The following is a 23,042-nucleotide window of genomic DNA, read 5'->3' on the forward strand; positions in this document are numbered from 1 at the left end:
TGTAACTTTATCATTCAGTGTGATATTGACTCCTAGGTCAAATTGATAGCATATTATATCATTACAGGCTACAAGCAACATATTTCTTAGAAGTGCAATTAAACTGATCTTTAATTGTAGTTTGTGTTAAAATGGGCTACATTTGACGACACTGTAGCCTATTACAATGTTGTTATATCATCACTGACCCATATTTACATGTATTATAGAATATTTTGCGTGTTAAATATGCATAAACGTGGGAAAACTGCTTCTCCAAATAAGAGATGACGTTATCCTATAACTAGAAAAAGCATTTCCAAGAATGGAAATGGTGTGACTGCTGACAGCAACTGAACGCTGTTGCAGAATTAGCAAATAGTGCAAGCAGTGATCACCATACAAATGTTTGACCAAGGTCGGAATCGAACCCACATCCTCATGGTCATTAGACTTCCACTCTGCCTCTAGGCCACAGTGCACACACAGTTGCAGAGACTGTTGTCTGTTAATGATCTGCACACTGTCAACATCAAGAACGCTTGAGAGTCAAGCTTGAATGACTGTGAATTTCAGGCTGAGCACTAACCATATGGCCACAGAGAACCTGAGTTACAATGAGCTTTATACTATGAGGAATCAAAGACTGTCCAATGACAGCTGAATAATTGGAATCAAAAGTCAAGCAATGAAGTGAAAAGACTGAGGCAGGAATCGAACCCATGACCATATGATCACTAAGCCTTTACTCTGCCACTCGGCTACAGAGAGCACACTGCTTTCAAAACTGTTGTCATTCATTGTAATGTGATGATGTGCTGCAAACTGGTACGAGTAATCAAGGAGATAACAAACACCTGTAACCAATTGAAGGCAGTGGAGGAGAGCAGAATTCAACATAACATAACAAGAGTTCTTCCCTTGGATTCGAACCAGTGACCTTAGGGTTGGCAGGCAGTTACCCTACCCCCTACACTACAGTGGAGTTGTGAAGAAGAGAGGTTGAGACTTTGATGAATGTGAGATTTTTTGTGAAAAAGTTAAATATTTGAAAAAGTATAAATAGTTAAAAAGAGAAAAGTAATGCCGATAAAGTTCAAAAAAAGCTGCACGTTTTGATATATGAATTGTTGAAATAGCACAAAGTATGAAGGACTAGAAGAAGACCGTAAAAAGGCGGAAGAAAATGGCCAAACAGAAGAACAATAGTGTGACTGCTTCAGCAGTCACACTAATTAAATAATAATAATAAAAAAAAACAGGGGCATTATCAGCCTACTATGGAAATGAGTACTACTTTTTCGCTTTGAACTTGAACATGCATTATGTGAAATCATGTGCCTTTCTTTTTTCCTCCCCTCTCAGACGGGGTGAACAACAGCGCCGCCTGTGGCTCAGTAGCGGTCATAGCGGGTCGTATTACTACACAGGGCTGTTTCTGATTCTGAGTCATGGAACGGCAAAAACACGTCTGAGCTGAACCGTTAACCAACCACCACCAACAGCAGCCAGCCGAGCCACCTGCAGTCACCTCGATAAGTCGTCCAGTCGACCGACTGCTATATGATTCCCGTCGTGTTCACGGCCGTCAACCCAGAAAGATGCCGCATAAAACACTGGGATCCATTGTAGGTCTTCTTTGTACCGGGACTTGTCTGGTGCAGGTAAGCCCCCTCCGTGCTTAGCGCTCCCGGGGTCGGCCGGCCGCTCCAGCCGAGGCCGCGGCTCCTGGGCTGGGTGAAGGCCTTGTGCCGATCCCTTTTGTCTCCTCCACAAAGGAAACTCGGCACGGTTTGCTACTGTATACAGAGGATGACGTCAGTTCGTCGAAGTTTTTATCCATATTTCGACAGCTAACTCGATAAAATATTTAGGTCATATCTCGAAGAGAGACACCAGTTTGTTTTACCACCGGCATTTATATTTTATTTTTCACAATTTGAATCAAGTCTTTCCAGATTATCGTTAGCCGTTGCTAACTGGTACCCGGCGAATTGACGTGTTTTTATTCATAACGTTAGTTGTCAATATTGGCTAGCCCGACAGACAGCCGTTAGCCTCGGTTCGTCCTGTTTGTTTGTCCAGATAAAATCACACATTTTAGCATGTGCGTCAAATAAGAGAGAGCGATGCTATTACAACTGTTTATCTACGTACATAAACACTGCACGACAGTGTAACTGTAGTGTATTTTTTTTCATACATGATGACATTTAAATGCACTTTAACCTAACTAAATGTCTTCAAATTGATCCCCTAACTAAGACATGTTGTTGGTTGTCTGATCATTTTAAAAGCCACTGAACTCTCCCTTGTATTGTTTCCTGGCTGCTCCCACTCTACTGTACTGTGTACTGCTATATGTATAGTTTAGATGCCTGTACAGTACAGTTGGTAACTTTTCTGTTGCAGCCGTACCCTGTTGATAAACATGGTTAAAATCTGAATTTCAGTTTTTCGTTTGTTTTGTGTGTGTTTTTGTTTTTTTAAATTTTCTCTCAATGTCTGGTGGGCGAATGTGGGGTAACGTTAATGTTTTGATATGTGTCATATGTGGGAAGGACTGAAAAAAAAACCTTGTTGGACAATAAAGGCATCTATCTATCTATCTATCTATCTATCTATCTATCTATCTATCTATCTATCTATCATGAAAGTGTTAATGTACAGAAAATTGTCACCACAATGTGCAACCCTAGTGACACTGAGGTGAAAGAAGCAAAAAGCTAAATAGGTCATTCTATTAAGAGTTTGCTGTGCATTTCCTTATTTGCTTGTGTGATTGAGTGTTGACACAGACAGACAGTCACTTTGTGGACCTCTTGTGTGTGTTTAAGGCGAAGGAGTTCTGTTTTGGGGTAAACAATGAGCAGTATCGCTGTGAGATGGGGTACTGCTGTGGAGAGACAGAGTGCTGCACCTACTACTATGAGCTCTGGTGTAAGTACAATTGATTGTTTTTCCAGCTTTCCATTAAGAGAAATCACAGACTGTTTGTTTTTATACCCTCTTCAATGTCCATTTATTTCTCATTTAACCAAATGATATCAAGATTCACTTTTATTTGGTGCTTGCTGCCATCGGTTTCGTTTTTACAGTTAAGTTTAGTTTGTTATTGTGTAGTTGTCAACTTAAGATTGACTTGTTTTGAAGTCCAGTAATGTTTCAGCACAGAAAAATGATTGTTTTATATTATATGTTACTATTTTAGTTATGCTAATAATTGTATCATATGACAATTTAATTTTACAGAAAAAAGTAACTCCTAACTCATCATCACTTCTTCCTTGGATACAGTTAGGCAAAGCACTGCTTAGTTAAATTGATTATGATGATGAGATCCTCTCTCCCCCTCCTAGGGTTCTGGTTGGTCTGGACCCTGATCATCATGCTCAGTTGCTGTTGTGCGTACAGACATCGGAGGGTTAAGATGCGCCTGCAGCAGGAGCAACGCCAGCGTGAGATCAGCCTCATGGCCTACCAAGGAGCATCTAGCTCTTTCATATCCCCTCCACCACTCAACCTAAGTGAGTAGTCTTTATGTTTGCTATTGGCTCATCAAAGACGCCCTCCTGAATTCAACAGTGAATCTACTGTTGGTTTCATTCTTCTGCTGTTTTTCAGCTCAATATTCAGTGTCATCTTGCAGCTTTGTGTGGCTTGTGTGTGTGTTTTTTTAAAGGGGACCTATTATGCTCCTTTTTGCACAAAATAGTTCCTGGGTGTCTTAAAGACATGTCTGTGACGTGCTTCGGTCAAAATACCCCAAAGATCAAACATCACAGCACTCTGTTCATCCTCTCAAAAACAGGGCTGTGCAAAACGGTCTGTTTCAGTGGCCCCTCTCTTTAAATGCAAATGAACCACTCCTTCAGCATTGTGTTACCATGACGATGTCTACTACTAGTACCTATACTGATTTGGCCAAAATGCAGTATGCAAACAAAAGCTAAATCTGCAGTAGGCAAATTGCCACATCTCCAGTCTGCATCTGACCAGTCTACATTGTGTAATGAAATGCACCCATGACCTATTCTCACCCTAACCAAAGTCGGTATAGAGTAGTCTTTGCCATGTAGGCTACTGTAACCATGTAACACTGACTGGTCAGTTCATTGTAAACAGTTATTTATTGATGTAAATGTGGTGATTTGTGCACATAGACTACAGAGCTCTGCAGCACTGCACCTCCTCTCCTCCTCCTTCTCACAGCTTCACTTTTCATTCAAACTAATCCAACTGCCACAATTGTAAGATTTCATCAATGAGACCAACATTTATCTCCTAAAAAGAATAACCACACGGCGGTAAACGTCTAAAAAAACTTGCGGGTATGTTTATTAGCGATGGTTTTCTCCACCGCGATGAGCACGGACGTCTGCCCGGCCAAGGAGGCCTGCAGACGGGCTCTGCCTGTGTGAGGAGCCGCTGCAGCTCCGGAGCTCCGGTGCTGCGGCGGTCCAGAAAAAAAAAAGCAGGAAGTAGTCCGCTCCGCTCTCCGCTGTGACACCAGGCACAACAGAGCAGCAGGGGAGGAGGCGGGGCCGGCTGGAGCATATACCTCGGCATGACCATGTAGGGGAGTCCGGCACACCATGACGTCGACGCGACCTCATGTCAAAAAAAAGTCAGTGCAACTGAGTGTAACATGGTGTGCAGAGAAATCCCAATCATCTAGCAGGGTTTACCTCCAAATGCATTAACCTCATGATATGACACTTCCACGGCCTCTAGAACCATTATCCAACATTTTAAACATATATAGAGGCCTGAAAAGCTGGAAAAGCATAATAGGTCCCCTTTAAATCATTTGGCAGTTGTTTTATATCCACTCCATTGGACGGACAGGGCACTCTCGGTTAGATATCGATATTCTGAATACAGTTTAGGATCTATGTACTTGTGGTCGTGTACGTATAGATAACCAGATAATCTTCCTGTACCTCTTCCTATGGGCTCCTTATGTGCTCCTGGACCCGGTGATGGATTCAGGTTCTGCTGAATTTGCCCTGAGCTTTTTCCTGACTCAGTTCAGAGCTGTAGCTTAATTCCAAGGTCATCTTGGATAATTTTAATCCTCTATCTTTCAGACAAATTGAGGCTTAATTTTGGCCGCTCATGTGCACAGCATTATTCTTTTGGACTCTCTTCAAAGCCTCATGTCCACAGGTAAAAGTCAGGACTTGAACTTTCGTCTCTCCACCACCACCAACATCTGCGTTTCTGCAAATATCCTAAAAACGTAATCTTCAGAGACCCACAATATACCGCCCTCTCCATGAAGCAGCTCTTTTACTGAGAGAGTTGTTACTGTAGAGTGGGGGGTGCTGATCCCGCTCCCATTCTTGTCATACTCAGCTGTAAATTGCCTGAATGTATATTGAAGATCATGGTGATGCTGCCAGAAGAGCAACCCCCCCACCCCCCCACCCCCCACCCCCAAATCTCAGTGGTCACTCCTCTCCAGACCCTCGCTGAAAAGTGATATCGTGTCCACTAATATCACAAACAGGAGTGGGTCAAGGGGCACATGGAGTCTGACGCCCACACTGAACATGCTTGACTTCCTGTCAAGAATGTTAACACAACTCTGACTGGAAACGTACACAGACAGTGACTCAGAAACCCAACCAACATAGCAGCTCTTCCTACTGGATATCATGGGGGACAAGGGGACATAGTAATGTGATATTTAATGATACTCAATGGTTATTGTTTTTGCTTTTTATAAGGTTATGGCCTACAACATTTTATACTTTATGCCTCATGTTATCTTTTTAAATTTCTGAAAGATAACATCCATACTAAGAGATTATATTTTGTAGATTTATACCAATTTCTGTTAATATATTAGTAAGAAATGTTATTTTGTGAAATGATTAACAGAGAGAAATACAGTATGTTCACAAATTTGTCATCAACACGGTGTAATTTTCTGTGGGAAGGCATTTACTTAAAGGTTTTACTTTGAATCCCGATGAGAGCTCCCTGGGGTGGATTGTGAGATTGTGAGAAATGTGATCCGTGGTACTAATGGAAAAAATTCTAGGCCATGATATATCTGATTGACCATTAATGAAGCCATTGCACAACATCCATTTCTCCATCTACTTGTGTAGTGTTAGTCCCCAGCAAAGGCAGCCATGTCATTTTTCCAAAAATACATTTGAGTTATTTACCTGAAGCATTTTTCCAGGAGTTTGTTCAAAACTAAAGATCCTGTCTGAAGATAAAGTGTTCACTTTTTTCATGGAACAACAACAAATTAATGCAGTCGTAAAATATGTCTGTGACTAGTTACTGTTGTTGTTACGGTCTGTTCTATGACGTTGAGGAAAAAATAAAACACTGTGTCTGGGGACTACCGATGATTCACTGACCAAAATTTTGTGTGTTCTGGGGATCATTGGTGAAGTTGGTTGGCATAGACTACTCACACAAAGTTAGGGATATTTGGCTTTCTGATGAAATGTCAGAATGCACCTAAAATGCACTATAACCTTGGTTTACACTACAGGTGAACCTAATTTGACCTCTAAACTTTTGAATGCACATGTCCAACTGTTCAGTGTTTCAGTATTATAACATAACAAATTCTCTAACAAGGTGGTTAACTGCAACAATAACAAGTGTTTGATCCATGAATCAACCACTGAATGTTCTGGTTCACTGACAGTTCGTATTGAAACAGTCCTCTTCGTCATGCCGTTCACATTTTTGACATCATGAGACCAAGACGACACCTAACAGTCGATCAACAATACCTGGGCATGTTGAGGCTTCAAATGGGATGTTCTCAGAGGGAAGTGTCCACTGAGCTCAGTGTCACAGAGTTTCATCAGCGAGTTGCAACAGAGACACAGAGACTGGAAGAGTCACAGAAAAGGCAGAGAAGTGGACGTCCTCTGGCCACATGACAACTTAATGACACATTGACATGATGTCTTGTTGTGGTATACCCACTATTGTTGTTAAAGCAGAAGTAAGTGGTCCGGTCGTTTTCGCTAATGCTGCGTTCCAGGCAGGCTTTTGAAATCGTAAATTACAGCTTCAAGTCACAACTTACGACTTTGTAGCGTTCCAGGCAACCCACTCGTGTTTTTCCGACCTGTTTTACCGGTGAAAGTCACTATAACGGCCACTCATAACTTCCGACCGGTGAAGTCGTACCAGATCGAACTGGTACCACTTCACGGTCGGAAAAATACGAGTTTCCTTGAACGCACCATAACAGTCCTCGTCCCTACGTCGCCACATTCACGGTGTTCCTTGGCTGCACACACAGCCCTGCATGCCGTTCTCTCTCCTCATTGGATAAAAACTGTAGGATACGATAAATGTTTTCTCTTCGGCTCAGAGCAGAGCAGAGTGACTGACAGACCCGTGTTTCGGTCCAAACACTCTATGTAAGTGATTGCTGTCGGAAGATAGAACTATTTAAGACTTATATTAACACAAATATATCACTTACTTCTGCTTTAACTAACTTGTTTCAATATGTTGTTTAAGATGAAGAAATTACCATACATACCATACCAAAACTGTAGCATGGACTTTTTACATTTTCCATATATTTCACCCGAAAGTCAAATATCCCTATCTTTGTGTGAGTGGTGTATCATGTTGTAATTAGTATGAAGCTTGTAACGAGCCATTATTATCATTATTGATTAGTTTGTTAGACTAAAAATATGAATTACTTTATTTGTACTAAAAAGGGAAATGGTTTAATTGTTTATCAGAATAGCTTTTTGTTCATTTCTCTGTTGATTATTCAGTTGATTAAATGATAATTGTTGTGGCTTTACATGGAGGTTCAACTGTCTTTATAGGAATAATGGTTGGAAACCTAAAACTTGTCTATTTACCAACTTTCAGGGTTCTGGAACGACTGCAAGCTTCCCGACTATGAGGAGGTGGTAGGTCACCCCCCAACGCCACCACCCCCTTACTCTGAAAACCCTCCTGAGACCGTTCCAGCACTCCCTCCACAACTGCGCCAACCAGACGCCACCTCCGCGCCACCGCCACCGCCCCCGGCCGAGGCAGACCAGGGGCCGGAGGTTCAGGCCTCAGGCTCGTCATCAGAACAGGAAGTGGCAGCGGCAGCAGCAGCGTCGATGCCGATCCAAGCACAGCGCCAGGAAGCGGATAACGCGGCGGAGGCTTCGTCGATGGCAGCAGCAGCGGAGGAGGAGGAGGAGGAGGACGAGGAGCTCGTCACTCGGCGCCGGCACGTGACCGGCGACTCAGGGATCGAGGTGTGCGTTTGCCAGCTGGACGTGGACGAGGGCTCCGGGCTGGAGGAGGAAAGCGACGAGGAACACAGGATGTGCAAGGTCACCGGCGGGGACTGCTGCTCCGGCCACCAGCAGCAGGCCTTCAGGCAGAAGGAGCACACCTCTGAGCTGCCCAGCCAGACCCCCAGCACCAGCACTGGAGACCACATGGTGTGATTCACAGCGTAAGATAGGCATGACATTAAAAATGGTGATGAAAAATAATCTCTAATGGCTCCCAATTAGAAAGCTGAACATGGAAAAACTCCTGGCCTCATTTTTCTTTTTCTTTTTTTCGCTTTGCTTGTCCTTAGTGGGGAAACCAGCAAACACATGTTGATGCTCCATTTGGTATGTTGTTTTTTTTCCTAGTGGTAAGTGAGAGAATTTCATTGGATAGTGAGAAGGCAGCAGTTGATTGTGACTATAATCAGAAATGACTGTTTCCCTCGCTCCTTCCCTATCCTTCCAGCACTGCCGTCATGTTTCCGTTTCTGTCTCGCCTCCTTGGTCAGAACATTTCCGGGCCATCCTTCCCGTCTGACATTTTACCTCTGGTGGGGACGGTCAGCTCGGAGCATACCAACACGGTCAACAACATTTCTTCCCTGTCCCCACTACGACGAAGCAGAGGAGTCCAAATCAAACCTCTTGAAGACTTAAAAAGATGATACTGGACACGAGCACACGTTACGTCCCCCCTCAACCCCCTCCCCAGAAGGCCGTATGTGTGTGAGAGTTTGTGTGCGTGTGTGTGCTGTGAAATCTAGGGCACAGCTGCATGGTGATGTCAGCTCTGAGGTCATGGTAACCAGCGTCTGTAGTCCTCTGGAGTGTGGGATGTTTTGCATCTAGACTTGGGGGTGGTGGTGGGGGGATGAAACACCCACAGACAGCAGAGGCGGGGGCAGGAAAGAGTTGAGCTGTTTTCATTTTGGTTTTTGGTTTTCAAACGACATACATCCTTCTTGCAGCACTTTTTCCTTTATGATATCCATACCGTGGTCGCCACAGCTCTGTGGTCACCAAAATAGCATGACTGTAAGTAAAGAGTGATCAGCTTTTTTTTTCCTCCATGATTTATTGATTGTGTGCATGATCTCCCCACTTCGGTTTCTTTCTTCATTTAATTGATAGAAATCGCCAAGAGGGTTTTACCACCAATTTTTTGTAATCAGTGAAAAGCCCTGTGGTGGCTCTATGTAAGGATTATGTCAGAGTGAGTATTGCTCAGTATATAGCTTGAATGCTAATAACGAAGGATGTACCTTTTTTTGCTTTTTGTTTCATGTCATTTCATAACCAGCCGTGCTTCAGCAAACGCCACAGGTGTCACCATTAATTGCAACAAAGCTCCCGACAGGAGCCGCTAAAGTGTGTAACTAGTGAGTGGGTGTTTTTTTAGAGCAGTAGGGAAGGTTTGTGTGTGTATATCTTTTAGTGCTGTAGTAGCCGGTTGAAATACTTACTCAGCACAGACGTGGATTAACATTTAAAGCACTGTTTTTTTGCATGAGGCATGAATTTCTGTGTTTTATATTTGAGTTAGGTAGCATCTTCAAAGGGGGCGGTGTGCTACTTGTTTCGCCCCATCCACAGTGGGGCTACAGTGGTCACACAACTCCATAACCAGATATTAGGATGAAGAAATGGACTGATGTTTAAGTCGAGATGCCCTGAATCTTGTGCCGATGCGACCGTGTGAGCCACGCTGTGCTGTTAACGCTGTGTGCTGGTAGCTAGTTAGCTGCTCCTGTCTCGGCTCTCCGCGGCCCCTGTAGCTCTTGGCAGCGCGGGGGATTTGCAGCGGTATTTTCCATTGGCAGCAAAGGGTGGGTGCGTTAGAAAGTTGAGGTGAATGCAGGCTTTGCTCCGCTCTGCAGTCTAGTCAGTGAGGGCACAGCTGCAGCCGAGAGTCTATTGTGGTTAACTCCATGCTGCCCTGCCTCATGCGTTTGCTCGCCCAGTAGACTGTAGTAGTAGTTTGAAATCAAAGCATAGCGGTCAGAGCCGGGTGTTGTCGCAGAGGAAAACAGCCGTAAATCATAAAATGTTATTCGTCACGAGATAAAAGGTCTGTGCAAGACGAGCAGTAACTGATAACGTCAGTAAATAATTCATTGTGAATTTAGTTTGGAACAACAAGTTTTTTTTTATTTATTTGTGTGGTCTCATACTGTGTGACGAAGTGGGGCACAGTGTAAAACTCAAGTCAGTCATTCTGCTTCAATCAAGCACACACGCTCACAAAGCTCTGCTCCTGATTGGCCTCAATCACTCACATCTCTCAGTTAACAATTTAAACTCCCAGTTGTCATGTTACAGACTCCAAACATGAACTCTGTGGCTTTTGAAAAAATATAGCTACAGTATTAAGCATCAATTTCCAGCTGGTAAAGCAGTGGAGTTATTCGCTTGTTAGATAATATTTATTGAGATGTGAAGATGGTCTCTTTTAGTTTCAGCACTGATTGAGGTGTTTAATGACACATTTAGGAAGCTGTTCGGCCTCTAAACAAGACTCGACACCAGGTTCTGTGCATCAATGTGTACAGCTCCTCCTCCGAGCTACAGAACCAGCCCAGGACTCTGTGATTGTCTTCTACCATTTGAGCTCGGAGGCACCAAATGTGTACATATACAGCGAGAAGAAATGGGATTTAAATTGAAAAGATGAGAGATGTCGTCCCATGTACCATTAAGTAGGCCCGGCCGGTCAAACACGCTGTCGGCCAAGATTTGCAGCACCGGTGTTAGGTTCACGGCCGTTGTGTTGCATTGTTGAGCAGGTGTGTAAATACGAAGCCATACTAACATGACAACGACCTTTTCAGAGGAGCTGTTACACTGTGAGCATGACTGCACACCCATTAGCAGAAGTAATAGAAGACTTTTTTCTTTTTTGTCTCGACCAACACACCTCAAGCTGCCTTGCTGCATCTCTAGAGAGCAAAATGTCTTGATCATGTAATTGCACAATAAAAAATTTAAAAAAAGCCTCTGTATGCGGGAACAGACGCGCTACTGCCTTATTAGAGTAGATGTAGTTAAGTGGGTTTGCTCTGGATTTCCTTTTGAATGGTAATACTTGTGTTGTTGTTCCAAGCATGATTGCTTCAGAGCACGGCCGTTGCTCTTGTATCAACAAAAGAAGAAGAGGAAAAAAAAAAACATATGAGCTTGTTCCGAGAAAGAAAGTGTGCTCGCATTGTGAGAAAAGGATGTGGTTTAAAAACATTTTAAAGCCACAAAAATTGAACCTGTCAGATGTTCCGTAGTTTCGCTTAGATCGATTTTTTTGTATCTGTGGAGAGGTTGGTTGTGTCGGCGTTTTCTTAAAAAAAAATAGAAATACTGTGTATCTAGTTAGTTGTGGCACTGATGGAGTTTGTGAAGATCAGATTGTTGAGATTGTGCTCACTCTTTGTTTTTGTTCCGTGGATCTGGTTGCAATTAGTTTGTGAAATAAACTGACTCGAAAGCATGAGGAAAATATGTTTATATATAAATATATATAAAAAAGAAAAGAAAAAGAAGTCTTGTTTTAGTTTTCTAAGGTCTGGTTGTGATTCATTCATTTTGTGTTTTTGCGGTAGGAGAACAAAGATGAACTCCCTTCAAGAGATTGCTTTGTAACCTTTTTGCTAAGGTGCAGTGTATTTGTATACATATGTAGACAAAATATTAGTAAAGGGGGGTTTGAGGAATGAGGGGATGATCTGTTTTTTTTTTTTTTTTTGCATGAATGAACTGGAGGTCCATAGTTTCCCCATTGCCAAACAACTACTATGCCTCCCTGGGTTTCACATGTTTACTTAGATTAAGGGCTATATCAGTCATCAACTGTGGACAAACATCCATCCATCCACTTACTTCATTGAGTGATTTGTCTGCTCCGTGCCGTTCATTTAAAGCCACAGTTGCCACCATCTGAACATGGTCAGAACTTTGCAATGTGAACATGGTCAGTGTTTGGATTGTGATTGTGGATGTCCTTTTTAAAAAAAAATGTTGAGGCAGAACTCCTATTAAACAAGAGCTGATTGTAAATGTTTGTTCTATAGGCTGTAACTTTGCCTTTTTTTTTTTTGTGGTTATTTTGTTAACCTCAGCTGAGGTGCGTGATGCGACAGCCCTCCCTTCCCTCCCTTCCCATCCCTCCCTTCACTGCCCAGTGAGAACAATTCCTTCTTATGTAACCAGTTGCATGTTTTTTGCGTTTGCTCTGTTGGGTCTTTGTGGACCGTGACTCCACCCTCCACCCAGGCTCTGTCCTTAGTAACAGAAGTGGTAGCCATCGCTGTAGCTGTTAGTTGTTAATTGTCTGTTTCCTTGTTTGTGTGTGTTTTTTCTCAGTCACACCGCTCTGCATGCGGACCCCCTGGAAACAGGCGGGCACATCCACCCCATGCAGAACTGTTGTCAGAATAACCTACCAAAGTTGTTAATCTCTCCACGCTAACACGGATCATCGCCGTTTCCACCGCTCTGTGTGCGCGCGCGTTTGTATGTCTATGTGTTTTTTTGGCATTACGATGGTCTGTTTGGTTTCCCACTCTCAGGGTCGTCTTTACTAAGCAGTGCTAGAGGTTTAAACTACCACTTTTTTTTTATTTTGACCCGCCAGTCTCATAAAGCCAAAGCAGTCATTTCATAGTTATCGTCTGTCCTCGTTCCTGCATCACGCATCTCTGTAGTGTGTTGTAAACTTTACTCGACTAGGCTATGCAACAACGTTAACCTACTGTTATATGCTGCGACCCATCTCATGTTCATTTATCTGTGGGCACCAGTACAAGCAATATAACTCTCAGTACTTGTGGCACTGCACTGTACTGTAATCTCCATCGGTTGGTCTGTGTACATGTATGTAAAAAAAAAAAGAAAGAAAAATCATATGTATAAAAAAAACAAACAAGTATACTTGTAATGCTACTACAGTGATGTGATGAGTATGTGCTTCAGTGTCAGCTGAGGGGCTTTGAGTTTATAAGCCATTCTAGTTTATATCATATTCTTGATTTTCCCTCTTCCTGTTCTTTTTTGTTTGCCTCCTCAACCACTAACACTTTCTACTCCTCACGTATGAATAAACCACATTATTGAGTTGTTTAAGCCGAAGGAAAAAGTTTAAATACATTGTTTTTGTGTTGGATGAATTCTTATTTGCTATGTAACCTTTTCCATCCCTCATATTTGTCGCAATAATTCAGTGTTGGGGGGTCTCTCGGGTTTCAACAACAGCTTTTCTTCTTTTTTTCCATCTCCATGAATATTCACTGACTGAATATTTAACTGTTGCCTTTTTAATCCACAGTTACTATGACACCTTCAGTTTCCGAATTTTTATATATCATGCATATGAAAGACCTCAACAGTCAGCTCACATTAGACCAGCACGCATTAGGCTGATACAGAAATGACCTGTGGGCCCCTCAACTCTGAACTTGTAAGAGAAAAAGAAAAAGTCCTCATAAGAAGTGTGATTGTCTCTGTCAAACAACCTGGAAAGTACTTTCTCCTCAACCATAGATAATAACCAAACAGATGGAGGTGCCATGGTTGAGCTATGTGGATTTCTTTTTAATGCCAAAATGAGGAAGGCCATAGTTCGAGAAGGAAGCAGGTTATCTACTAACACACCAGTCTCTTTCTACATTGTTTTCCTAATAATTTAAAACAAGCCAAAATGAGTAAAGTGGAAAAAGAGGAAAAAAAATAAAAGCACTGAATTACATATAAAACGCTTTGGTTTTGGTAAGAAGTCTGCTGTGTACTCTTTGGGTCATCATTTGTATTTTATTTTTTTAATAAAACAAACATTGGCACTCACCTGACTAACTCTTTTTTTATTTCTTCACTTCACTACAAGTAGCCCATCTTGCAGGATCGTGGTATTTTGTCTTGAATTATTTTTAGAACTTGCAGGGGAGGTGGGGTGAAAAAACTTCCCTGTGTGTGCTTCAAGAGTGATGATGGACCTTGAACACCTCAGAGTGAAACTGGTGCCCCACCTCACCATGTGGCAAAGCTGGAAAATTGATCTGGAGGACAGTCACACGGCTGAGAGAGAAGGACCTCGGGCAGTTGATCTTAATTATTAACGGTATGTTATGTCATCCAGTAATTAGGATAACACACAACCTCTTGTCCTAACACAAGTGAAAGTTCACTAAGTCTGATCATGAGGTTTGTGTAGTGCAGTTTGAAAAAGGTGATTTATTAAACCTTCCTGTGTGCTCTAGATAGAAGAGTCTCTCATTCATAAATGTAGAGGGAGGGGAAGTACTATCTGTGTGTTAGAGTCACGTGTACTGTTACGCCCCAGTCCTCTGTTGGCCCAGAGGGGCATAACAAGGGACCCAACAATGACCCAAAATACAAAGACAAAGGCACTAACTTAACTAAAAGAGATTTAATACAAAATATACAGATACAAACAAGTAGACAAACTAAAACAAAAAGCCATGATGGGAGGCAGGCAAGCCCAGCAGTCCCCAGCACTGCCCCCGCCCTCTGGTGTCAGCTGCAGGGTATTTAGCTCAGTGGACCAGGTGAGCCTTGTTTCACTAATTGAGGCCTGGGCGGAGCTGTGGAGGAGAAGGGAGAGAGACAGACACACACAAGGCCGAACCCCTATCGGCCATAACACCCCCTCCCTTAAGACAATGAATACTAATCACATATCATTTATTCATTGTGACATTTTTACAGGGACTACCAAACCTGGCCTCAACTCAGAGCACCAACAATACATTTATCAAAAAATAAACCCTGGGACTGCGGTCAGGACAACAAAAAGGTCAAAGTGGATCCAACAAGATCAAAATACAAAAAGGCCAACCAACACACTGCCACTCGATGTAAAGGGTGAGCAGCCAAACAGTAGCCATGCAAGTGGGTGCCACTCCCACCAGATAACTAAATGGCTACCACCATGAGGGAAACTACGAAACGAAGGTACACTTACTAAACACTGCAGGTGACCAAACACAAAATCGAGCCCAGCCACAACCTAAAGGGTCACTCAAGTTGCTGTCTATCAACACACAAAGACCCGAACAAATTGAACTGCCACGACACAAAATGGCCACCAAGCAGTCTGCCATTAACCAACGGACACAGACCTTATAATTCACCAATTCAACTCCATCACACAAAGATCCACTGATCTATGGAGAGACGCACACGAGGTCCAACGAAGCCACAACTAAGTAAACAGTAACATACACAAGTGACTCAACCGAAAAGTGGACTGCAACAGCACAACACAAGAGGTCACACAGTAGCCACTGCTACACAAAATGTTGCCAACTTACACCTAAGCTGCAACCGAACGACCCAACGAACGCACTGTGCAGGTACCACACAAAAAGTCACATCCCAAAAGTTACTGTTACTCTTTTACACAGAATCCAGACGAAACTAGAAGTAGAAGTAGAGTCAACCCACAAGAGATTGTGATTACACTGCTGTGCAACTCTGCTAAAGAGTGACGTTGTGGAGAGGCACCCTGTAATGTGGTTAACTATCTAGTCTTCAGTGGCTTCCCGGGAGGCTTCTTTAAACGTTGAACTCTGCAAGTGAACAATGGACCAAGGCAAGGCCCACTGCCACACAGAAAAACGTACCCACACCCAGGTTTCACCACCAAAAATAAGAAAGGCAAAACAACAAAGTGGCAAGAGTCTCTCTCTGCCCGACGACTACCTTACAGGGAACTCTCAAACTAACACAGACAGGCAATTAAATCACAAACCATCTTGAAAAGAAGACTAGACTACTACCTCACACAACAGCTACAAACCTTCACTTCACCTCATGGTTGTTCAGATCCCGGACGAGCCCCCAATTGTTACGCCCCAGTCCTCTGTTGGCCCAGAGGGGCATAACAAGGGACCCAACAATGACCCAAAATACAAAGACAAAGGCACTAACTTAACTAAAAGAGATTTAATACAAAATATACAGATACAAACAAGTAGACAAACTAAAACAAAAAGCCATGATGGGAGGCAGGCAAGCCCAGCAGTCCCCAGCACTGCCCCCGCCCTCTGGTGTCAGCTGCAGGGTATTTAGCTCAGTGGACCAGGTGAGCCTCGTTTCACTAATTGAGGCCTGGGCGGAGCTGTGGAGGAGAAGGGAGAGAGACAGACACACACAAGGCCGAACCCCTATCGGCCATAACAGTACGACCCACCTGAGCACCCAGAGGTCATAAACAATGTCTGGTGTAGGTCTTTAATGAGGCAATTCAAATAGGTCTGGAGGAAGAAACACAGTAAAATGGTTATAAAATGTCATTTTTGTGTCATTGAGTGATAAATGAGGCACAGTTTTCATACAAAACAACAAGCAATAGAATAAACAAGGTAGGGTGGCTGTAAAAGTGGCTACAGGAAATGAGGAAACCAGGAAGTCCTCATAAATTGCACAGTCCAAAAACGAAAGCACCACATACAAGAAACATGATGTTGACATGAGGCAGAAGAACATATAGAAGAAGATGAGGAGGAGTCAAAAAGAAAACATACACTGTGACACAATTAACAGACAAACACAGGAAATGTTACATGAAGCAAGAAAAACACAAACTAAAGTGATAAATGTGTAGTCATTTAAATTCTATTTAACCACCCTCAATCCTCCCTTCAGTGCAAAGGTTCATTTCTAAAATTTAAATGCATCATATTTAAAATATCTTTAGAGGAATTTGCTGTAAACTGATCATCAATTTGATCCACTTCCTCGAATACATTATTATCATTATCATCCTTAAAAGCAGGAGAAATGCACACTGTAAAAGTATAAATAAACATTTTGGTGAAAAACAATACTGATATATATCTATAAAAAAAGAAAGAAATCTATTTACTTTAAAATTAAAGTAATCCCTGAAACACCCAAATCATTGCCACCAGCACATGCACCAAAGAGGCAGAGGTCAGTTATTCATACGCTGCACACAAATACATCAAACAGTGAAGCTATCATTTAAAAAACAAAACAACGGGTAGCTTAGATAATTCATTAAAAAATGACCTCAATGGATGCCATGCATACTACAGCAACTACAGGAGAAGGCTATACAGTACATTACATAGTATACACAGTCAAAATGATTGAGTACCGAGCACTGAGAGGCGTTTCTAATGCAAAGAATAAAGATGCATCTTTGTTCTATAAAGATGGCATCACTGCTTTCTAGTGTTTTTTTTTTTTTTGGTTCATGAGTCTTAAATAGGAACAATCAGATACTTATATACTTATATTTCTCAAAGCCATAAAATCAGCATCAGTGAACTAAACTTTTTTCTTTTTTTGTTTGTCATATTCATCAAATGTGGAGAGAGAGGTAACAGAAACATAAAATGCAGCTGCTCACAAGAGGTTAATGCAATATAATGTACTGCATGGCAGCTGGGTACGGAGCACAGAGGCGGAGATGGTAAGGCCCAGTTGGTGTTTGTGTCAGGGAGGCAGGGAGGGAGGGCTGAGGAGTGTGAATTGAAGTCCTCCTCCTGCTGCTTCGTGACAAACCAATGGCAAAGTTTGGAGAATGGCTTCGTGTAGCAGGTGAAACATCTACTCCACCTCCTGTCGAGGATATAAAAACACAGAAGCTGCTGCTGCTGCGCTCTACTGGCCGACAGCAGTGTCTCACTTTTTGTGCATCTGGGGTTCCTCGGACCTCAGTAGTTACCCCCACCACGCTTCTAGTCATCATCATCATCTTTTTCTTCCTCAGTAGAAGCGCTTGCGTCGGCTCTCGTTCCAGTGGCTGTACACCACCAGGCCGATGACGATGAGGAAGATGCAGCCCAGCATGGAGAAGAGCACGGTGAAGAAGATGGCGATTCCGCTCATCCCCTCTTCGACCTCGCCCACTGGAGGAAGATCGAAGGAGGTGATAAGGTCATAAATAAAATGGATGGAGGGATCAGAACAAGAGAAAACCAGGGATTCAGTGTGGTGTCTTACGTCTGAGCAGCTCTATGTTGTCTACACTGGGTACGGTTATTTCATCTCCCTCCTCCTCTTCCTCTTCCTTTGGACTCCGCAACACAGTCAGCTGGTAGAGTTTCAGGGAAATGATGTCATGGTTATCTGTAAATTTAGAATTAGGAAATAGATTTGCATTTAGAGAACAAGAAAAATGTCACGTGTGATTTCCTTTGTGATTAAATGGTCACACATACAGTAGAGGAAAAATAAAAGCATCTCACTGGTTCAGGCAGAGAGTTTCATCATCAGAGTTATATTCTATATTCTCCTTAAATTCACAAGTTATACTTCAAATAAAGTTAAAACAGATACAACAACACTCATCCTTATCATTCTTACTCACAATAAGATACATAACACAACTCCTACGACACACAACAACCAACACAAAACTTGTACATAGTAGTAGCTCTATAATGTCATTCATTTCTTCATTTAATATCAACAACACTTTCCACAGTCAAATCCAATAAGTCAAAAAGAAAAGATAAACTAAAATAAAAGTCAAATGACATTTCTTTTCAGAGAACTTCACATTGTTATGAACAGGAAATTCACAATATTCATACATTACTTCGAATCCTTGTGTAAATAAGTAAAATCTTAACATTTTTTAAAGCTCATTGAGTTCTCTATTTTGTGGAGAGCTGTTTGTCTCTCTTACATCAGTGATGCAAAGTCAAACAGGCGGTTTGAAATTTAGATAAAACAGACTTTGAAACAGTGTTATGGTGCATGGGAAAAATAAGTATTTGATCCCCTGCTGATTTTTGCCCTTATTTCACTTAATCAAATGTAAAATAATTTATAACCTTTATGTGATGATATTATGTTTTTGTTGATATTTTGTCTCTTTCTGTTAAAATAAACTTACCATAAATACTAAAGACCATCCATTTTTTGTGGAGGAGCAAACTTACAAAATCAGCAGGGGATCAAATACTTACTTCCCCCACCGTACATGGTACCATTAGATGTCTGTTTATGTAGAAAATATATTTTTTTCCATCTCATCACATCTATGCAACAGCAAATTCAACAAATCCACACATCACACTCAAGTATCCCTGAGAAACAGATGAACAATAAACAATAAATCCCCATTCACAGTACAACAAGCACCAGCGTTGCACGTAAATGCATCAGTATGTGACGCGTTCACAGGGCTAAAAATAGTCAGAGAATCAGAGTGTTGCTTGAGGTGCGAAAGTCACCATGACATGACCCCAGGAGCTGTTTGGTGGATGTTTTTTTTTTTTTTACCTGAGAGATCTCCAGTGATGGCTGTGGCTCCAAAATAATATCCCTGGGGCAGTCGCACCCCAGGTATGTCCAGGCAGTCCCTCCACTCGTGCTGCCCGTCGATATCTATCATCACCTGAGGAGCAGATGCAATCAGGAAGCTGTGGTGACTTTTAGAAGGTCAGTGTCTGTTCACTAAGTTTACATGAGTTTGTTTTGTAAGAAAAACTTTGGACTGGATATGACTAAAAGCTATTTTAATGTGTCTCACGGACTTGCCTCTTCTTGACCTGAACCTTATGAATGCCGTTTACAGTATAAACATGCTGCTGACAACTCTCGAGGCCTTAGGTTTTTATTATTCTGATCATAGGTTCACTAAAAGAAGCTACAACATAATACAATACTGTCTTTTATATAGCAAAGTGATAACTCGTGTTATATATTTATGTGCAAAACTCTTGTTGGAATCACTCATTTGCAAAGACATAAGAAGGACAGTTTTCATTGTGCATCTATCTTGTTAAATAATATGGACCATAAAACAAAAACATTTCTATCCCTCTGAGTAACAACACTATTATCAATAAACAGCCACTTTATAAGTCGAAGACATGAAAAAGTATCTTCTCTCACCGTGAGCCTGCGGCGTATGTACCGGATGAAGAGGAAGGTGTCGTGTTTGAGGTTGCGCACCATGGCGTTACAGCCGCCCAGCTCCGTGGGGCGACCGTCGCGCTCGTGGTCGTAGCTGATGCTGCCGTTTCCTACCATGGCCAGAACGAAGGGGAAGATTCTCTTGTGGTGACAGTGGGAAATGGGGGTGAGAAAGGGAAATTAAATGAGTCTATTATGATGTGTTGTTATAACACCGAGAGGTGGTGGTGATTTTCACTGGCAAGTGAACTGTTTATGTTCTGCTGCCAAGCCTGGAGTCACGCAGAGACGTTTTTAACAGGGATTACATTTTCACATTCATGCTGCTATGCAAACTGAGGAGGTTTCTATTAAAACCGTTATGTGACGTTTGTATGTAAAAATATATAGAGTAGGTAAGCCAGCATTTTTTATTTACCTGTGTGCGAGGAGTGTATCTCTTCTTCTGGGCCTGTCTCCAAATGGTTGCACAAAAGAACACAAACACAGACCGTTTACATAAATCTGCACTTTAGTCCATTAACCCTTTACTGTACTGTAACAGAGCAGGTGAGATCTGAGCAGTGCTACCGCAGCATACCTCTAACTGTTTCTCCTCGTTGGGATACGTGTCCACAAACACACCCAGGCCAGTGAAGTTGTCCGCGTTTCCAAATACAGGACCTGTAAAAGAACATAAGAGAGAGGGATATCATGTATAAACATTTGTTTTCTTTTAGAAATAAGACATAGGGTTGGGTAAATATGGCTTTCACCTTTCTGCATGCGCTCCTTAGTGTACCATATGGCAAGACCGTCACCATTCAAGTTCTTCTTTCCCTGACCGTGAACCTTAAAGTGCACCTGCATCTCCCAGTCCTTCAGATGACAAGGCTGCACAGAGAGAAAAAGAAAAAAGCCATTGAAATAGAAAGTGTTTAGTCGAAGTTTCAGGTTTCCTGCTACATTTGGCATTAGGGTTTATTACACAGAGATGACAGAGTGGGGGTTGGCTTGGGGATAATCCTAGAGTGAGGAGAAAATCGTGCACACAGAGCTAAACCTTTCGAAAAACTCTGAGGCAATAAATAGTTGCTAAAACCTCCTCCCATTGAACTCTACCACGCCAAAACCATACTTCAATAAAACAATACCTCTAGTAATGACTGGATATAAGAAGCACATTTCCAAAGAGCACTGTTATCATCTGCTTCTGAGAAGTGCAATCATTAGAGAATCACCAGGGTATCATCTAATCACAGACCACTGACATTTTTAAATGAAACCTAAAGAGATATTTGTTTAAGAAAGCTTTCTGTTGTGTGTCTCTTTTCAATTAAGTTTGCACTGTAGCACTTTGAGACTGCTTAAATGCAAAGTATTTTGGACATTTTAAAACCCTGAAATGTCAAATATTCATCTTCTCGAATTTGAGGATTTGCTGCTGGTCTTTGTAGCGGAATATCTGTGGGTTTTGATTTCTGGACGGATGTTAGGATATGAAGACCACCTTGGGCTCTGAGAAATGATAGCCAATATAAAACTTTATTTTTTACAATTTTTTACAATTTTCTGACATTCAATACATGAACCGATGAATGATGGATCAACATGTTAAAGGATAATGACTGAACATTAGCTGCAGCTCTAAACACACAGGACACTAATGCTGATGATGCAGTGTAGGATACAATAGAGGTAGTACTACAGTACAGTACAGGTCTATACTCACGATGCGGCTCCACACCGCCCCCTGCCTGCTCTGCATGTCAGGTGTGAGGCGCACCTGTTCAGTGGTTACCATGGCATCCCCCATCAGCTCCCAGTGGGAGGAGCCTGAGGAACCCACACCTGAGAAAACAAAACAATACCGCCATCACGACAAAAGCTTACACAGCACAATGCTGGGGGGGGGGGGGGAGTGCCCCACACAGCGGCTCCGCTTTGTCTTAAACACAAAACATCTATGGGAGTAGGCTAAAAGAAAACGCAGACACGATAAAATGTCTTTAACGCAGCACATTGTATTGAATTGAATATGGGATATAGGCTGCTTTACGACAGTGTAACCCCCTATAGTTCAGCTGCGGTGGGCTTTATCTGAGGCATGCAATGCAGACATGCACATGACTATATTAACCCTTATTAGGATAGACGGAGCTCACACATACACATTATTTAATCGTCAATCTGTAACATCTGTCCCTCGCCCCCCACCCCACCCCACCCCACCCCCCTCCCAGCCGGTCCCTGTGAGCCAGCAGCCTATTACAGTAACAGCTATAACGGGTGGGATACCTTGGTAGGGCTTGGACAGGGAATACTCCCGCTTCAGAAACTCCTCCATTTCATGGTCATCGTCGCCAAAACAGGAGCTGACAGCGAGGACGAGAAGAGCCAAAGTCCAGCGTGATTTAAGGAGCATTATGTTCCCTCTGGAAACAGGACTAGATGGTGACCCGGAGCCTCTGTAGTGTCTGCTGCTGCTGCTGCTGCTGGCGGCGGCCATCGTAGAGCAATACTCCCCTCCCTGAAGCGTCATCTTCCTCCTCATTGGGCCCCTGTGTTGCATGGCTCGTCCTCATTGGTCCTTGTGACTGTCAATGAAAACGCACGCTTCCTATTGGTTGTTTTGGGTAATGACTAGATGCAATTAATTTTTGTAGCAGAGCTGTAACCTAATGGTCTGTATTATTGAATTGTTATAATAATCTGGAGCATTAGACCAGACCAGGCCTTATTTGTAGGAGTCTCACTGACATTTTATTCATGTGGTCATGGGTTTCAAATATTTTATCTTAAAGCAAAAGCTGTCAAATCAGACTAAATATTTTGATATGGTGCAATTTGAGTCAGGTAGGGTTCCTGTAAAAGAGAGATATCACAGTTTTTTGAATACCA

The 23,042-nt window shown here is 42.4% G+C and overlaps 2 protein-coding genes across 3 annotated transcripts; one reads left to right on the forward strand and one right to left on the reverse strand.

The window, feature by feature from the left end:
• Positions 1–1,393: 1,393 nt before the first annotated feature.
• On the forward strand, positions 1,394–11,767 carry wbp1 (WW domain binding protein 1). Its single transcript, XM_085793379.1, has 4 exons — positions 1,394–1,643; positions 2,817–2,919; positions 3,339–3,506; positions 7,858–11,767. The coding sequence occupies exons 1-4, from the start codon at positions 1,581–1,583 to the stop codon at positions 8,433–8,435; spliced, it is 912 nt and encodes a 303-aa protein (XP_085649505.1). The 5' UTR covers positions 1,394–1,580; the 3' UTR covers positions 8,436–11,767.
• Positions 11,768–17,595: 5,828 nt separating this feature from the next.
• On the reverse strand, positions 17,596–22,738 carry lman2la (lectin, mannose-binding 2-like a). 2 transcript variants are annotated; one of them, XM_085793381.1, is made up of 9 exons: positions 22,440–22,738; positions 21,874–21,992; positions 20,918–21,035; positions 20,743–20,825; positions 20,581–20,613; positions 20,142–20,303; positions 19,527–19,641; positions 18,240–18,365; positions 17,596–18,145 (listed from the first exon to the last, which is right to left on the reverse strand). In XM_085793381.1, exons 1-9 carry the CDS (start codon positions 22,711–22,713, stop codon positions 18,003–18,005), a joined length of 1,173 nt encoding a protein of 390 aa, XP_085649507.1. In that variant the 5' UTR covers positions 22,714–22,738; the 3' UTR covers positions 17,596–18,002. The 2 variants fall into 2 exon arrangements, with proteins under 2 accessions (XP_085649507.1, XP_085649506.1); XM_085793380.1 differs by lacking the exon at positions 20,581–20,613 and having other exon boundaries at positions 17,912–18,145; positions 22,440–22,722.
• Positions 22,739–23,042: the final 304 nt, after the last annotated feature.

The sequence above is a fragment of the Trachurus japonicus genome, chromosome 12 (assembly GCF_045865225.1).
Source record: "Trachurus japonicus isolate A0001 chromosome 12, Traja_1.0".
Lineage (NCBI taxonomy): Eukaryota > Metazoa > Chordata > Actinopteri > Carangiformes > Carangidae > Trachurus > Trachurus japonicus.

What these genes read in the sequence shown, in the direction of transcription:
- lman2la (XM_085793381.1), bottom strand. Translation starts at nt 22,713, where the DNA reads ATGCAACACAGGGGCCCAATGAGGAGGAAGATGACGCTTCAGGGAGGG. An exon ending in GGGCGGTGTGGAGCCGCATC is followed by an intron (nt 21,036 to 21,873) that starts GTGAGTATAGAC and finishes CTCTCTGTGCAG; the next exon opens with CCTTGTCATCTGAAGGACTG. An exon ending in CATCACTGGAGATCTCTCAG is followed by an intron (nt 18,366 to 19,526) that starts GTAAAAAAAAAA and finishes CTAAATTTACAG; the next exon opens with ATAACCATGACATCATTTCC.
- wbp1 (XM_085793379.1), top strand. Translation starts at nt 1,581, where the DNA reads ATGCCGCATAAAACACTGGGATCCATTGTAGGTCTTCTTTGTACCGGG. An exon ending in CTACTACTATGAGCTCTGGT is followed by an intron (nt 2,920 to 3,338) that starts GTAAGTACAATT and finishes TCCCCCTCCTAG; the next exon opens with GGTTCTGGTTGGTCTGGACC. An exon ending in CCCTCCACCACTCAACCTAA is followed by an intron (nt 3,507 to 7,857) that starts GTGAGTAGTCTT and finishes ACCAACTTTCAG; the next exon opens with GGTTCTGGAACGACTGCAAG.